This window comes from Mauremys mutica, chromosome 14 (assembly GCF_020497125.1).
Source record: "Mauremys mutica isolate MM-2020 ecotype Southern chromosome 14, ASM2049712v1, whole genome shotgun sequence".
Classification (NCBI taxonomy): domain Eukaryota; kingdom Metazoa; phylum Chordata; order Testudines; family Geoemydidae; genus Mauremys; species Mauremys mutica.
Window position 1 is genome coordinate 40,466,799 of NC_059085.1, and position 17,839 is coordinate 40,484,637.

General features: G+C 51.7%; 1 protein-coding gene across 2 annotated transcripts in view; it reads right to left on the reverse strand.

The window, feature by feature from the left end:
- Positions 1 to 4,815: 4,815 nt before the first annotated feature.
- The window catches only part of LOC123349621 (meckelin-like), a 35,110-nt gene continuing 22,086 nt past the window's right edge, over positions 4,816 to 17,839 (reverse strand). For both annotated transcript variants that reach the window (XM_044987826.1, XM_044987825.1), the window contains 11 exons: positions 17,496 to 17,594; positions 16,747 to 16,849; positions 14,563 to 14,693; positions 13,399 to 13,539; positions 12,789 to 12,869; positions 11,709 to 11,825; positions 11,264 to 11,380; positions 8,956 to 9,051; positions 8,147 to 8,249; positions 6,869 to 7,011; positions 4,816 to 6,308 (listed from right to left, as the gene is read on the reverse strand). In XM_044987826.1, coding sequence (XP_044843761.1) covers positions 6,228 to 6,308; positions 6,869 to 7,011; positions 8,147 to 8,249; positions 8,956 to 9,051; positions 11,264 to 11,380; positions 11,709 to 11,825; positions 12,789 to 12,869; positions 13,399 to 13,539; positions 14,563 to 14,693; positions 16,747 to 16,849; positions 17,496 to 17,594 — 1,212 coding nt within the window. In that variant the 3' untranslated portion in view covers positions 4,816 to 6,227. The remainder of the gene's footprint in view (positions 6,309 to 6,868; positions 7,012 to 8,146; positions 8,250 to 8,955; positions 9,052 to 11,263; positions 11,381 to 11,708; positions 11,826 to 12,788; positions 12,870 to 13,398; positions 13,540 to 14,562; positions 14,694 to 16,746; positions 16,850 to 17,495; positions 17,595 to 17,839) is intronic.

Sequence of the window (17,839 nt, forward strand, 5' to 3'; positions counted from 1 at the left end):
GCTGGAACAAGAGCTGTATCAGAGGAAAGAATTGTGCCCAGGCCTGGAAGGTGACCAGTCTGAGGGAAAAAAAACCAAACTTACTGAAGCATCTCTGAGGGTGAGATTATCTGTATTCAGTTTGATTAGACATAGATTTGCACATTTTATTTTATTTTGCTTGGTTACTTACTTTGTTCTGTCTGTTACTACTTGGAACCACTTAAATCCTACTTTCTGTATTTAATAAAATCACTGTTTACTTATTAATTGACCCAGAGTATGTATTAATACCTACCTGGGGGAAGAAACAGCTGTGCATCTCTCTCTCTCAGTGTTATAGAGTGAACAATTTATGAGTTTACCCTGCTTAAGCTTTATACAGGGTAAAACGGATTTATTTGGGTTTAGACCCCATTGGGCGTTGGGCATCTGAGTGTTAAAGACAGGAACACTTCTGTTAGCTGCTTTCAGGTAAACCTGCAGCTTTGGGGCAAGTAATTCAGACCCTGGGTCTGTGGAGCAGATGGGCGTGTCTGGCTCAGCAAGACAGGGTGCTGGGGTCCCGAGCTGGCAGGAAAAGCAGGAGCAGAAGTAGTTTTGGCACATCAGGTGGCAGCCCTCAAGGGGGGGGCGGTTCTGTGATCCAACCCGTCACCCTCCCCCCCCCCATTACTGATGCTTGGCTCAAAGATATACCAGAGCAGCTAACCCTACCTTTCTCAGCACATGACTGGGGACCCATAGGCAGCACGTAATGGAGGCTGGGGGAAGCTAAGTCTCCCCAAATCACACACTGCTGGGGTGGGCAGTGACAGATTTGGGGCCCCCAGAAAAGTCTCCCCCCCCCCCGCCACGGCTCTGGGGCACAGAGCTTTTCCAGCCTAGGGGCCACAGCAGGGGGTGGGTGGGGGGAGGGGAACAGAGCGTGGGCATAACAGGAAATGGACAGGGCAGTGGGCGGAAGAGGGAGCCCAGTCACAGGGCAAGGGGTGGAGCAGGGGAGGGGTTCCAGGCTCAGAGCTCCCGCCAGGGCTTCTGCCACAGCCCCAGCCGAGGCCAAGCGCTCAGCCCCTTCCTCATGCCCAGCCCCTATGGCCCTGACCAAGCTCTCAGCCCCTGCTGCCAGTGCCACGGGGGGGAGGGGCCAAACTCTCAGCTCCTCCCCAGGTTTGCGGAGGGGGGGGGGCGAGAGCAGCGGTGTGGCCTCAGCCAGAAGAGGCAGAGCCGGGGCTAACCTCCCCAAGGGAGATCTGTGCTCCAGTGCTTTGCCAAGCCTGAGAGAGCTCACATCATGCCATTGTCCTGACTGGGACACTGCTACTCTCACAGCACCTTGGGAGAGCCCTCAGCTACTAAGTCATTTGGGATGAAGTAAAACACAGTTCGTGTCATGTGCTAGCCCAGGGATCGGCAACCTTTGGCACGCGGCTCGCCAGGGGGCCGGGCCGGTTTGTTTACCGGCCGCGTCGGCAGGTTCAGCCGATCGCAGCTCCCACTGGCCGCAGTTCGCTGCTCCAGGCCAATGGGGGCAGCGGGAAGTGGCGGCCAGCACATCCCTCGGCCCGCGCTGCCCCCATTGGCCTGGAGCAGCGAACCACAACCAGTGGGAGCCGCGAGCGGCCGAACCTGCCGACGCGGCAGGTAAACAAACCAGCAGGTAAACAAACCGGCCCGGCCTGCCAGGGTGCTTACCCTGGCGAGCCGCATGCCCAAGTTTGCCGATCCCTGTGCTAGCCCGTGGGCTCCAGGATTGGTAAGAGCTGACTGCACACAACAGCTGGGACCCATTAACACACAAACAACACACCAAAAGACTTAACTAGGATCTAAGGAAAGCAGGTTAGAGAGTCACCCTCCACATTACCTCAGTTTGCAAGAGTAGCACGAGACAGCTCCTCTGCCCACTAACAGGGGCCTGCATGATATAGGGTCTTAGACCACGCCCCTGCCCAATTAGCTTGGGAACCTCCCAGAGAAAGGTGGAGTCTCCTGCATGCTGCAGGCAAATACACTCCCCAGGATCCATGGACTACAACTCCCAGCGAGCGAGCGATGTAAAAAGAGAGCAGGATAGTGGTAAGAAGGGTGGAGGGCTTCAACTTGGCCAGCCTGGTGTGCTGCTGACCCGCTTTGTCCAATCTTCCCCTGTCACTGCAGTAGGATTGGGGCTCTCACAAGGTACCGGACCGGGCTGGCTGCGTGTCTGCATCAGTGGCATTTCACTGCTGTTACTGTGCTGAAGTTTAGCCTTACTTTTCCCTCTTTTAATATGTCCTCCCTGGTAATAAATCCCAGTTGTCATTAGTTACGCACCTTCACCCAAGCTGAGCATTGTCTGAGGCATGAGACCCCTGCCCCAGGATAAACTTCATGCTGTTCCCTTCAGCACCCCACCCTGCCAAGTGGGGACAGCTGCTATTTGAGGAGGCCGGGGGCGGGGGGGAGAGCGAGAGCTCTGTTTGCAGCAGCTCTGATTGGTTGTTCAGCCCCAGGAGGCAGGCAACACAACCAATCAGAGGGCTTAATTTGCTAGAGGGCTAGCGCCTTCTTAGGAGCCCCTTTCAGAACTCAGTCACTTGGCAGGGCCCCCTGGGCATTGGCGGCAGGATAGGTGATGCCCACGGCGCCAGTGTGGTCAGGTGGCTAGAGCACTAGACCAGGACTCAGGAGACCTGGTTTTTATTCCTGGCTCTGCCACTGGTTTGCTGAGTGACCTCAGTCAAGTCACAGCCCTACTCTGTGCCTCAGTTTCCCCATCTGTAAAACAGGGATAATGCTTTCCTGCTTTGAGATTCGTGGATGAAAAGCAGGGCAGGCTATGCCCATCACTGTGACATCTGAGCAACCTCCAGAGGGGCGTTAAGTGCTGTGACTATCTCCTGCCAGTCACTGCGTTAGCCTGCTGTGCTGAGCTCTGTGTGTGTCCGTCTATAATGGGAAGTCCCCTTTCTACATTTGCTGGACAGGTGTTTGTTTTCCCCTGCTTTGTTAGTTGTGGCCAAACAGCCTTTTCATCATGTGGGAGCCAGACTCAGCCAGCTGAGGGGTTTATGCATCTTATGAAACCTGTTATCCTGGGCACAGCGCTGTGTGGTGCAATGGGCTTCCTGAGCAAATGGAAGCAGGAATTCTGACCGGGGTGCCGTTCCGCACAGCCACTCTGCTTTATGGAGTACATCAGAATGGCCACACTGGGTCAGACCAACGGTTCATCTAACCCAGTATCCTATCTTGTGACCGTGGCCAGTGCCAGATGCTTCAGAGGGAATTAACAGAACAGGACAATTATCACATGAGACATCCCCATCACCCAGTCCCAGCTTCTGGCAATAAGAAGTTTAGGGACACCTGGATCATGGGGTTGTGGCCCCGATGATCTTGACTAACAGCCATTGATGGACCTATCCTCCATCAACTTATCCTCAAGTGTTTTTTTTTAACCCAGTCTTCATAACATCCCAGAGCAACAAGCATGGGTGGAGCATGAACCCCCCCGTGGGAAGCTAGTCCTCTGGCCCCACCCCTTCTGTCCAAGGCCCTGTCCCTACCCCACCCCTTCTTGCACACCAGAGCCCCCACACAGCCAAAGGAGCCCTGGACAAGCCACCCCGAGCACCGGCCCGCCCCAGCTGCTCCCAAGCCCTGGGCCACTGACTTCGGGTGGTGAGGGGGAGCGAGGGCATGGTCTCAAGGTGGAGCATGGGCGGGGCCACACCTGGGTTAGGAGAGGCTTAGCCTTCCCTGGCCTATTATATCCATCACCCATGGCAACAAGTCCCACAGATTGCTATGCATTGGGTGAAGATATATTTCCTTAGGTTTGTTTTAAACCTGCTTTGTTTTAAAAATGTTGCCAATCTCCCTGGAAGCGGACGGGGGACATAGGGCTACATACCAGCACAACATTCATTTATTTACTGAATGTTATTTGCTTGTTTAGACCGCATTAGCGATAGAAAGCATCAGAATGGGATTGAGGAGACTTGGGCTTGATCCCCAGCTCTGCCACTGACTCACTGGATGGCCTTGAGCACACCACTACTCCTATCTGTCTCCATTTTCCCATGTGTAAAATGGAAGGCACCTAGGCTCCCTATACAATGCATGGGGTGAGATGGGTGCTTAAGAACAGGATCCACCATATTTACATCTCAGGAGTTTCTGAGGGGCTTTCACATGCTTGGCTGGAAGGTGACAGACATGCACAGCCCTGGAGCATAGCTCTGTAATTAATGGGTTCTCCCTAGAATGACTGTTGGAAGGAATAAAGCAACCTTGAGAGGAAAACTTTGGGGTCATATTATGAAATCAAATCATTTGAATGAGGTGAGCAGACTGCTGCCGGTTTACTCCTTCAGGAGCCTAGGGTTGTCTACACAGGGCCATCCAGGAAAGTTAATCTGAATGAACTAAAGAGGTGAATTTAAAGTGAATTAGTTATACCTCACTAAACCCCTGTATGAACACACTCATTCAGAATTAGCATGGCCTTAATGTGGTGTAGCTGAATTCACTGCCACAGTGAATTAAATTAAACTGCATTAAGGCCACTTTAAATCTGAACAACAGAATCCACAAAGGGATTTAATGCAGTTTAACTAATCCACTTCAGATTCACCCCTTTAGTTAATTTGGATTAATTTTCCTGGATGTCCCTGTGTAGACTAAGAGCTCTAATGTGGAGACCTGCTGAGCCTTTACTCTGTTGATGTGATCTTCACAAATTGGGGACTGTCTCATTCTGTACCCGTGAATTGGTGGTGCTGTTTTGAGACCATCAGTGAGGTTGTTGGTTTTTGTATTTTTTATTAAATGTAGTCACTGATTCAGAGAAATTTACAACAGGCTTAAACCCCACATGTGGTTGTTTTTTAAGAAATAAATGTTCTCAGCAGCAAACACAATAAATCATATATTCAAACCAAAACAGAGTGAAACAAGCATGGATCCTTTGCAGGAGGCTGTTTGCTATAGCCCTGGGAGTCACTGCCAATTTCAGCACTTGGTCGCTCTTCCAGTTCTCTTTGTCCTATAAACAGACAACGCTTGCATCACAGCCCATGTTGCTCTGGGATGGGCTGTTTCCTTCAGAAGTTTGGCTCCGGTGTAGGAAAGTGTCCCTATTCAGGAAAACACCTAAGCCTGTGCTTAATTTTAAGTGTGCCAGACTTGGGCCTGTTAATGGGTTGGCACTGGAATCCACGCTGTCAGTGCAAAACCAGCTGGAACTCCTGCATTTTGGCTGTGAATCCCGAGGCTCGCTCCAGCCCTGGAATCAGAGCATGCGCTCCAGGTGGATCCCAAAGACAACTGCTGTGTGAAGTGAAATCAAAGACCCGGCTTTAGCCTCAGTCCTGCCCTGGAGGAATACAGGCTGTGTAACATAGCTGCTCTGTGTAATGCAGCTGCCCTTCTTTGTTTAAAGAAACAGAGCTATGGAGAATACAAATGAAAGGAATAGAAAAGCCCAGGATGATGCTGGAGACACATCTGCCTGTGATTTACCTCCATTGGAGGTCAATAAATTACATTCTGCATAAGATTCGTGCCTAGTGAAGGAAAGGACTGAGCTGGTGTTTGAATTGCGTGGGAGAGAGGATGTGTGAGGTGGTCTGTCCTGCGGTATATCAGACCCCACTGAGCCCTGCTTGTAAATTACATTGGAGTTACCCTGCAGATTGCATCCGTTGCCCGAGCTAAGCAGAACCCACCAGAGAACTGTGCAGCTCGCATGCACTGAGGAGACAGCACATGGATTACCATTCCCCTGCTCCTTCCAGATATTTTCTTCTTCCCATTAAGAAACAAACAAAGCTGCTCCATAAAACCAGGGTCAGCGTCAGAGGGTGGCCTTTTGTCTCCCAATTAAAAATATACAAGCACCAAAAATCCCATGGGTATGGGTGTCTCATCCTGATGGCTAAATAATAGAGCAGGGTTTGTTCAGCAGAAAGGAATCTTTCAGCTGTGAAATCAAAATACGCCTGGGAAACAACTGAAAGTGAGAAATAATAACTGTAGGGCTGCATGTTTCCTGGGCTGGTAGGAGGCCCAGAGCTTTATCTATAGTAACTAAAGTGGAAAAGTGCAGTGCTCTCTCTAGTCTCCCTGCACAGGCCAAGGACTGAGAAGGATCAAAGCTGCAAAGTCCTTGCTTCTCAAATTAGTTGTAGGGTCCCGGCATTCTTGCTTTGATGGTGGCACTGGGAAGAGTGGGGTAAGCGGCCACGGCTTCCTATTCACCTCTAGATCAGAAACTGCTTCTCCACCAGCGTTTTTGCCGCCAGATTTCTCCTTCCAAGTGCCTGCTGCAGCATCTTCACCAACTGAAAGCAGAACAGAGCATGAACCAGAACCTGCCCTGGCAGCACCACAAAAACCCCACAGGCAAACATGCATCCGACGAAGTGGGTATCCACCCACGAAAGATTCACCCACGTCTGTCCGTCTATAAGGTGCCACAGGACTCTCTGCTGCTTTTACAGGCAGACCAAGCACTTTGAAGGATGCTGTTACACAGCAGTCCTCACAGAAATGAACTATCTGATCAGAAGCTACGTTCTGCCATCGATTCCCAGTGTAAAGTGATTCTGACCATTCAGCGTGGCTGAACTCAGCCAAGCAGGGGATACACAGCAATAGTGGAGGGGGTTTGAATTGGGATGGGTTTCCAAGCCACTTTTAGAGAGGGGTCAAAAAATGGAGGTTCATAAATGCCCATGATGTAATTACCTTGATTGCCGGCACTGGTTGGATAACTGTGCAGACAAATCACTAGCTGTGCTAGTGCATGTGATTAGCCTATTTGCAAATGAGGGCAGCATTTGGACACCTACTCACTGTAGAAAACCTAGCACTTGGCATTAGCGCCTGCCGCCGGCTTTACCTTCTGCACAACAAAGGTGATGATTGCGGCCAGCAGGAAATCCTGCGTTCCCAGGTCGACGACCGAGAAGAGCAGGGTGTCAAAGACAAGCAAGGCCAGCTCGTTGTTGTAGAAGAGAGTCCTGCTGAACAAGGCGCTGGCATCTGGGGGCAGGAAGAAGCTGCTTAGAGCAATATTTAGGACGACGGACACAGGCGGGTGCATGATACACCACGGTAGAGCCGTTAAACTCTGCTGAAGATACTTCTGTTCAGCTTCTGTGGAGGGCAGCACGTGCATGGCCCTGTACACAGAGCCTGAAGCATGATCCCAGCCCTAGCAACAATGCAGGGCTGAACCTGCCGCACCGGGCTGCTCCTTTTGTACTGGGGAATACTTGATTTTTCCTGGGTGCATCCAGGGGTTGCATCCTGGGGCAGGGTGGGGAGCACACGGGCTTGGCATGGTCCAGGGCTCTCCTTCCCCTCGGCTAGTGCAGGGAGCCTGCCCCCTCTTGTCTCAATGGAACGGGAGCCCCCAGCTCCTGCCAGGGCAGCACCGATTCCAGCAGAAGGTGAGAATTTTACAAATGCTTCTGCTGTGTCTGAACCCATTGGCAGCTGGGGCAGGTCCTGCTCAAGCAGGGCAGCCCTCAGGTGTAGCTGGGGGTCACGGCCTCATGCATGGAAGACAGGGCAGGTGGCTGAGTCAGCGACAGTGGGCTCCAGCGCTGCACAAAGGGAGCAGAATCCTACCAAGAGAGTCCAGCCCCTCTGTCAGCAGGAAGGTGTAAAGGCCCCCTGTACCCTGGCAGGGCTCAAGTCCTACCTCTCAGATACAGCTAGTAGAGAGCAGAGGACTCAGTCCAGTACAATGAGACATGCTCAGACCTGGCAGCAGCAGGAGGAAGAGGGAGCCGAGTGATCCTGGGTAGTGAGGTCTTAGGAGCCAATATCATCCCTCCACTTGGGAACAGACGTTTGAACTTTACAATGGGGCATGCTCTGCCCACCCTTTCCCAACAGGTGGAGGTCTGGCACCCCATCTCCACCCAGGGCCAGCACTACCTGAATCAGCATGTGATGGATCCCAGTAGCAGCACAAAGTGCAGTGACCGAACGGCATGAGTGACTGCAAGGCCTAGGTGATGAAATCAGGACATTTCCAGTTTGTACGGAGCAGCTAACCCCCGAGCGTCCCAGCCTGCAGTCACACCTTGCTGACAACTGCCAGCAATCAGAGGACCAGGAGGATTCACATCTGAGTAAATAAGACCCCAAGAAAAGCTTGGTGAGCTACCTGTGTACAGAATGGACATGTCTACCGGCTCCTGGAACTCCATGTCCATAACACGCTCCAGGAAGAACTTGTCCTTCACGACGTAGTCCATATCTCTGTATGCCTGGGGGAGAAATGCTGGTGCTGTCAGTGGGGTTAGGAGAAGTAGTGATGCACATGGCAGCCTCACCATGGTGTCCAAATAGCTCAGTGGGCCAGAGAGAAGAACATAAGAATAGCCATTCTGGGTCAGACCAATGGTCCATTTAGCTCAGAACTCACCATCTTCTCTGTGATAGCGCACAGAGACCCCAGAGAGCAGGCTTCCATTATGCTAGGCGCTGTATATGCAAACACACAGCAAGAGAAACAATTCTGCCCCCCGAGAGGTTACAGTCTCCCTTCACAGGACAATGGAAGCATTCAACTGGGACCACCGATCAAAGGTATTTAGGCTCCTAACCACCTCTGAAATCAAGGGGTGTTAGGAGCCTAAACACCTTGAAGGATCTGGTGCTATGCCTGGTGTCCATAGCACCTATAATACTTTTTGCTCTCCTAAGGTGCCGTTCACTGGATAATCTCAAAGCCCTTCATGAATATCAATTAAGCCTCAGAACTCCCCAGTGAGAAAGGGACGATCACCCTCATTTTACAGCTGGGGAAACAGGCACAGAGAGGGGCAGCAACTTACCTAAGGTCACTCAGTGACAGAGACTAAATGAACCCAGGAGTCCCAGTTCCCAGTCTCTTGCTCCAACCACTAGTTCCCACTAAAATCTTAGGGTGGACTCAGCCAGACCTTTGGAAAAGGCAAATAATGGACTCACGTGTTCAAGGAACGAGCTGAGAAATCGATTCAAGGTGTAATAACTCCTTAGTCTTTGCTCATGTAAGTCGACCCTGACTCTCTCGCCTCTCGGGCCCTGCAAAGAAAGTTCCCAGAAGCACTTTCAGCTCACGGCGGGAGCCCAGGGAGCCCAGCTCTCTGCTTCTGAGGAAAAATAATTTGTTTTCATTCAAATTTTCACTTTGGCAGCAGGGATATTGGCTCAATTTTCACCTGCTGCTTTGGAGCCTTTGCTTTGCATGGCAGACACCCACAACTGGGGAGTTTTCAATTATGAACTACATACGCCAAGATGTAGTTACAAACAGCTGGGCAGCCTGTAGCCCTTAAACAAATGAAATCAAAGGGACGTGCAAGCGTGCACTTCAACTCAGGTGAGATTGAGTGATGCTGGTGATAGGTGGAGCTGTGCAAAACTCATCCAATTGGGATCACAGAAGTTTGGGAAATTGTATTTGCTCATTTGATTTGAATTCAAATGAACACAAACCTCAGCTCAGCTGGCCACGTTTTAGTGGTTTTGAGTATCTGAACCTGACGTGGGCAAGAACTTATCTGTCCCAAAGGCTCCTGCATCTGTCCTGACTTTCCAGTGTGTAACGGAGCATGGCACCAGTGACACTTGCCTCATTTGGGGTTCCATGGACTATATCAGAATCTCAGGGTTGGAAGGGACCTCAGGAGGTCATCTAGTCCCACCCCCTGCTCAAAGCAGGACCAATCCCCAGACAGATTTTTGCCCCAGATCCCTAAGTGGCCCCCTCAAGGATTGAACTCACAACCCTGGGTTTAGCAGGCCCATGCTCAAACCACCAAGCTATCCCTCCATAGCACCATAGAAAGGGTCCCAAGTCACAATTGTTGAGTCTGGAATGGATGGGTTTGGCTATGGGGCATTGGTTCAGATCGTTACAGAGAGATGGATCAGGTGCAAAATTCAGATCTGAACCATGGTTTGGATTCCAGCATCCACCCAGGAAGTTCACCTGTGTTTGGGTCTTGCTGTAATGAACCATGGACGAATCCAGGACCTCCAGCACCAAAATCACAAGACCCTACACCACTTGGATTAAAAGAATAAGGCCCGGATCCTCAAAGGTATTTAGGCTTCTAACTTCCATTGAAATCAATTTGATATCACAATAGCTGTGAAGAAGAGACCAGTCATAAGGAACATATGACAGTCACCAATGCAGTGGTGTGTTACAAAGGGTTTAGGTTTAGACCATCTCCGGTTTTGCCTTGAAAATTGTGCCCTGTTTGCTAGTAGGGTGTCTCCTGGACAGGGTGGGTGCAAGGACGTTTTGCACCCTAGGCGAAACTTCCACCTTGTGCCCCGCCCCCTCGAGCCCTGTGGCAGCTCTCCACCCCCCCCGCCCTAAGGCGCCCCCCCCCGTGGCAACTCCCCCCCCCGCTCTGTAGCGCCCCACAGCAGCAGCTCTCCCTGGCCCGGGGAGCCATGCGGCAGCTCCCTGCCCCAGCTCACCTCTGCTCCGCCTCCTCCCCGAGCACGCCGTCACCGCTCCACTTCTCCCGCCTCCCAGGCTTGCGGCGCCAATCAGCTGTTTGGCGCCGCAAGCCTGGGAGGGACAGAAGCAGAGCGGGGCGGCGTGCTCAGGGGAGGAGGCGGAGCCGAGGTGAGCTGGGGCAGGGAGTTCCCCTGCGTGCCACCCCCCGCCTTATTTGCTGCAGGCGGCCCTCCCCGCACCCCCCTGCCCCAGCTCCCTCTGCCTAAATGCCAACGATGACTGGGGCGGCCGAAGATCCAGCTGCCACGGTCGCCGGCGAAGGACCCAAAATGCCGCCCCCCAAATGCTAGCGCACAGGAGAGATGAAGAGCAGTAAGAAGGTGTGTGCCCCCCCAAATGCTAGCGCACTAGGCAACCGTCTAGGTCGCCTAATGGGTTGCACCAGCCCTGCTCCTCCTGGAGCAGGGAGTTCAGGAGAGATGAAGAGCAGTAAAAAGGTAAAATCCATTTGACAGCTGGAGACACAGTTAGGGTTCCAGGCTACTCCAACTATTCTCTAGCATCATCGTTAAGGAAGGGCTGGATTTATCATCATCATTTTTTTTTTTGAAAGGTGTGACTATATTGGAAAGGGTTCTGATTTTTTTCCAACACCAGCCTGCACGACGGATCTGGCGATAACACTCACAGAACTCAACGTCACTGCAGGTTTCTTCTGCTCCTGTCTGAGGAATCTCGAGAGCGGAGAATTGAAAACCAACCCGTGTAAAGAAAAGCATGAAAAGACAGCAATAAGGAGTCCAGCAAAGGGGAAAATACCTCCATCAAGGGCTGCGTTATCTTGTCATACAGCTGCCTGGCTCTGTCCGTGAGAAGCACCTCGAAGGTCTGAATGTCAGAGTTGGCCTCCAGGCCTCTTAGAGGGCACAGGTTCTCCTGCCAAGGGAGACAACTGAAGTGTAACCAGGGAAAGGCAATAATTCTGGCTGGCATCTCCATAGGGCCGTATGTCCCAAGATCGCACGGTTCTCTACAGAGTGATTCCAGATTCTGTACACAAGGATTACGCCACCCTCCACTAACGGCAAAGAGAAAAGGCTTCTGCATTAAAGAAAAAATAAACGAGGCAAGTACTGCCTCCTCCTGTGCCTTATGGTAAACCCTGCACTGGCCCCCGTGAGGATGGCAGCCCTCCAGATGCACAGACCAGCAGGCTCAAGAAGGAGTGACTAGGAAGCAAGACCGAACAAGGAGGGTGGATTACCTCCTCTTTCCTGAGGCAGGCATGCATGGCATCCATGCCCACATCCGCGTGGCCGTGCACGCTCCGCCCATGGACGTAGAAGCCGTAGCATCCGTGCATCAGGATGAAGACAGACACCTGCAGGGTTGGAGAATAGGACATGGAGGATGAGAGGCTCATTACGTTTCTGGAGGTCAAGCCCAGAAATGTGCAGTGTGCACCAGGCTCCTATGCTTCATGATGCCTCCCCGCCCCCTCCAAACACACATCATCTGCGGTGGACACACTGAGCTGCTGGCAATCTGTAGAGCAGACTTGGGTTACATCCAATGCTTATACACGCAGAGCAGCCACTCACGGTAGCAAGTCAACCTGGAGCAAGGGGAGTTGTGGCAGCGAACGGAAGGAGAGTGAGTTACTCACTCATTTCCTCCTCGACCTCAGACCTGTTCCGAATCGCTCGTTTTCATGGACCATTAGCATAAAGAAACCAAAAAGGCTTTCCGGGCGCATGGCAAATCCAAGAGTGAATGAAGATGCAGAGTGGATTCCTAGCCACGCCACCAGCGCAGGGAGGAAGCACATTGACGGGTCAAGAAGAAAGCTGATACATTGTATAAAGTACCCGGTGGATGGGAGTCTTCACCCTGCACTGCCCCCAGCCCTTTAGGCCCAGGCTGTCAACTGGCCTCTGCTTTGTGCCAGCGTGAAATTCACATGCACAGCGCTGAGTGTGCGCACCTGCATCCGCAGGCCTAACTGCCCAATGTGTGTGCACGGTGCGCAAATGTAAGGTTTGTGTGCACAGAGTGATGCATGCCCAGATTTTGTGCGCACACCCCAGGGGAGCCTGGCTGGAAATCAAGCCCTTTCCTAGTCAGGTAATTTAGAATCTAAATTAGAATTTTAGAGGTCCTCTGTTTTAGTTAACGAGGGTGTTATTAGGGAGACAAAGAAACAACATCGTTTTACAATATAATTTAACCTTAACAGTGCCCCTTTAAATGTTCAGTTGGTGTAAATTTGGTGCAGCTCCATTGACTTTAATGCAGGGGCTGGCTCAGCACATGTGATCTGTTGCTAACCCAGGGCAAGACTCACGTTGCTCATGGAACAGAGATCTATGAACTGATGAATCTTGTCCTCCACAAACCGCTCGTAGATGCCTGTGAAAAACGCCACCTGCAGAAACAGCAACACGCAGCTGCGCCGTCGTGACTTAGCAGACGTTTCACGTAACACACCCCAGGAAGCAAGGCAACACAAAGTTTCCTTTCCTCCCACCTTTTCGGGAACACTAATTTTTGTCCTTCATCATGGCCTACAGGGGTAACACTCTTGCCCCCAGGCCACAAGTTCAAGTCCCACACAAGCACATAGGTTCAAAGCCAGTGCTGACGGACATTCCAGGGTTTCAGGCATGAATGCTAGATTGGCTGATGACCCAATAGGTCTTTTCCTTCTCTAATCTCCATCGTTTGTGCCGTAGTGGAGGAGTGAGAGGTACCATCCTGCAGATGAAATGCTAAATTCTTTCTTCTGCCCATTGTTGAGCTGCCTAGGTGGATATTAAACCCACACCCTTAGGAGAACTTTGATATCTGGCTGAGCCTCTCCTTATCTCAAAAAGGGCCCGATCCTGAGTGCTCTTGGCTCCTTTCACTCCCTAAGTTTCCCCAGAGCACTTTACCAACACGACAGGCAGAGTAACCTGTGCAATCCCCAGTGCCAGCCAGAGAGAAGCGGCAAGGCCAAATCTAAGGATTGGGCTCCAGGCAGCCAGGTAGGCGTCAGCGCCAGGGTGCAGATCCAGGTTCAGGTCTCGTGATGTGATGTTCTTCAAGCCCACAACCTGGAATAAAAACAGGGGAAGTAAATCAGAACCCTTATGTGAGATGAGTTCTTTAGGGGCCGCAAGGCATGAATAAATAACTGACCATGGCAAATCCTGGAAGGTTACAGTAAACCTGGACTGTTCCCTGAATTCCTGACCCTTCTGCAAAAGTCTCCAGCACATAACGCATTCAGGTCCCAGGGTGATGGACAGGGCATAGAAAGGTTCCTGCTTTCTAAACTCTTGGGACCAAATTTTCAACCAGCCTCTAAAATCAGTGCCCACAATTTCATGCCCACGATTTTTTTTCACATATAAAAACTCCCACATTGCTCTGAGCAAATGGGGTGCATCATTAACTGCCCAATTTGCAAGTGCAAATGCTGTCTGGATACACAAATACAAGTCGTTGCAGAAGCAAGACATTGGAGGTGCAAAGGTAGAGATTGCTTCCGGAAAAGAAACGGGATTCTTCTCCCACTTCCCAAATTTTGCCAGGCTCTGAACGGTCCCTACCCAGAGTACCATGCTACATAGACTCACAGTCCTTAAAAGGAGGCATTTAATAAACAACTATATACAACAGACACAATTAAAGCAGGCTTCCACAGAGCCTAAATTCCGGCTTTGTTTCCTTTCTTCACCAGTGACCTTAACCTGGCTGAATCTCTCTCTCCACAGCACACAGAGACATCTAGTGGCTGACTGCTATAACTGCAAGCCCACCTCATTCCACAGAGGGCCAGTCACCGAGATGCTGTACCCTTTCCGCATCATTACAGATGCTCAGACTGGTTGGGATTAAAATACAAAACGTGTCTCATCCTCCCTGAACCCTTGCCCAAAGCTCAGTTGAAACCTCAAACACGCCCAGTCTATTTCCCCTCCACGATCAGAGCTGCAGAATGGTGGCAGTGCTTTTTCACGGTGTCACGTCCAGAATTATATCCGCAGAGCGCGCCAGGACTATGGATGGGTCGGTGCCAGATCCCAGAGGTTACTTACTTCCTCCAGGTGTCCCTTTCCCCACCTCCCACGTACCTCCAGGAGCAGTAACACTGCGAACAGCTGAAGCGATGGATTCAATTTCCTATGAGTCTGAATCTCATTCCACTCATTGGCTATCAGGAAAGTTCTCCAAATACTCACAGAGGAAATGGCCCTCTGCCCTCCTAAGGGGGAAACAACACACTGATTTCAATTTGCTTTATTTTAAAAACCGGCACAGGCTCCTAGGACACAAAGCTCCACACAGTTGGGTTTCCCTGAGCCTCACTTCCATTAATTTACCACTCTCGATATGAAATCATTACAATCAGAGGTGAGCTGGCTCCCAAAATAGCCGCCTGCCAAGCTACCACTGATTTCCCAGAAGCGCGGAGGATCTGGAAGTGCTTTATAAACACTAATTAGCCAAGTCAGCAGCAATGCAGCCCTGTGCTGTACAGCAGGGATTATCATCATGTTTTTCCAAAAAGGGCCTCTCTTTCTGGGTGTTTGACTTTCAACACCTCAAGGGGGGCGGGGGGATTTTCAGCAGCCCCCAAATCACTTCGGCACAAATCAGTGGGATTGTGCTTCTAAATCCTTTATGTCCAGATATTAAAAAGTATTTAGTCATTGCTGCAATCAGGACTGCACAGCCCCACAGAGGAACCAGGCTCCTTAATCTCTTTAGAAAATGAAATTTCAATATTGCAATGCTGAGTGCAGCTAAGCATGGGGGTGTGTGTGTGAAATCCTGGCTGTTGAAGTCAATGGCAAAACTCCCATTGACTTTGGTAGGGTCAAAATTTCACCCAAGCACCTAAAAATGGAGGTAACCCCAAAGCAATTTCTGAAAATCTGACCCTAAGGGGACGTCCACACTACAATCAGGTGTAGCTAGCTTTGATCTAGCTAGCTCGAGTAACGCTAGCAGTGAAGCTGCAGCAACACAGGCAAGCTGTTGAGCACATACCTGGGGTCCAGGTGGGCTTGGACAGCCCATGCTGCCAATCTGTGATGCCGCAGCTTCACTGCTATTGTTATTGGAGCTATTTCAATCAGAGCACGCTCGGATCTGTCCATATGTGCTGCAGCCGTACCTCTGACTGCAGTGTAGACACACCCTGAGTGACTTCACTGAGGCTGCACAGTGAGTCACCCACCCAGTCAGGAATAGAACCCAGGAGTCCTGACCCACCGCCCCCCCAGTCTCACTAGACCATGTTGTCCTCCCCTGCATGCTAAGTGAAGAGGAGCCAATGAGCATTCCATTGACATTTCTGCAACGCTGACGTTTTATAAAATCCTTGAACACTGAATTCTCAAAAGAGAAGTGGAAACAGCACATGTGCAGGGCTAACACTCTGTGGGCGCACATGCGTGCAGCAGGGACCGAGGCATGTCAGGGTGTGTCACAGGGTGGCTGCTCCCTGTGCAAGTTCCTGCACCAGAACAGATGCTCCCAATTTGGTCAGGTTAGAGGGTGGGGCAGCACCTGGGGGGTTATAAAGGAGCAGGGGAATCAGAGGGGAAGTCCTGGTGAGAATCAGCCAGGAACAGTCAGGGGACTGCAGGAGGTCTCTGGGGAAAGCTGCTGAGAACTCTCTGCAGGCCCCCTCTGAAAGGAGGGGAAATTATCAGGAAGCCAGTGGAGGGGCTAGCCAGCTGTCCGTCCTGAGCCCGGGAGCCAAGGCCCGAGAAGGCTGAAGGCTGTGGCAGGGAGAGAGAGAGAGAGAGAGAGGACTGCCGGATCACAGAGCCAGGGCGCAGTGAGGGGTGCCAGGCACACTGGGTGCCAGGAACACTGTAGTTGGTGTATTGCCCGGCTTATTATGGTGTTGGGACTTGTTAGGTGCATGGGGCTTCCTTCTATCATAATTAACCCCACAAGGACCATTTGCACAAAGAAAGACTGTATGGACTATTTCCACGGACTCCGTAGGACAGAAACGGAGGCAGGTTTTCAACCGAACACCCAGTGGAAAAGGGACCCTCCCCAGCTCAGTGAAAATGAGCGAGTGAGCGAGGGTGGGGGAGAGCGAGTGACAGAGGGGGGGTGGAGTGAAAGGGGCGGGGCCTTGGAGACGGGGCGGGGCCAGGGTGTTCGGTTTTGTCTGGTCAGAAAGTTGGCAACCCTAATTCGTGCCGTGGTCTGCGGCAGGAGGTAGCTCCAGTCCTGCTCTATGACAGGGTGGTTTATAAACACAGAGGGCACAGAGAGGGAAAGGTTGAACTGACCTGCCGGTGCTTTAAATGCTGCTTTCTCCTTTGGCTTTTCCCAGTCTATCAGGAAGATGGAGATTGTCACCTGGGTGATCAGGAGATGAAGCAAGTCCACAGCCTGAAATAAGAGCAGCCAGAAAGGTTTAGCTCATTACCACAAAGCCAGCAGTCTCACTCTAGCCAGAGCCAGCTCAGCCCAACCTGGGGCCCCACGGTGAAGCCATTTCTTTGGGAGGGGGGCGGCCTTCTCCCCTCCTGCCCCAAACTGCTCAGGAAGGAGAGGCAGTCCCTGGGACAGAGAGAGGTGCAGGCAGCACAGACTAGGCAGGTCACTACTCCAATGCTGTGGGAGGGTGTCTGGGGATGGAGCTCAGCATGCGGTGACCCATGCACCAAAGCGCAAGTCACTGGAGCACCAGCTGCGAAGCTCTGTGGCTGCAGGGCCAATCGCCTGTCTGAGCTTTAGCAAAGGGACCCCGGGAGCTGCCCAGAAATCCCAAGCCAAAGGCCACGGCTAAGCTATGAGAACCTGTGAGAGCTCCTGAGAAGAGGCTGTTTCCAGGACTGTGGGTTTCAGACAGGCTGGAACCGCAAAGAAAACGGCATTTTCCCCCAGGATTTTGGCTTCTGACCTACTCTTAGGTGGGATTTGAAACTCTTTGGGACAGGCTTTCCCACCCTCCCAGGCCGACCCCTGCCCCACAGCAGCCAGTTCTGCCCTCCCCTCCCCCACGCTTCTCTGCCCCGCACGCCCTCCTGCTTACCTTTAACACAAAAGCACAGGACAAGTAGATAATAAAGTTGGTTTCAATTTGACTGCCTGCCGGGGGCACCATAACCTCAACCGCTGCAGACTGCTGCCCCTGGGGATGGATTAAATGAATTTAGACTGGAGGAGAAAAAAATCTCATCATTTCCTACAGATCAAGGCTGAGAAAATCTGGGGTCACACTTCACCCACTGGCAGAGAACTGTTGCTCTAGCCCACAGTGTAGATTCCCCAATGCTTTGTCTGTCAGGTCTTTAATAGCCCAAGCAACCGGGCTTCCATCACTAGCCGCGGGGAACCTTTCCACAGTCCCATTGCTCTCCCTGGAGGAATGAGACG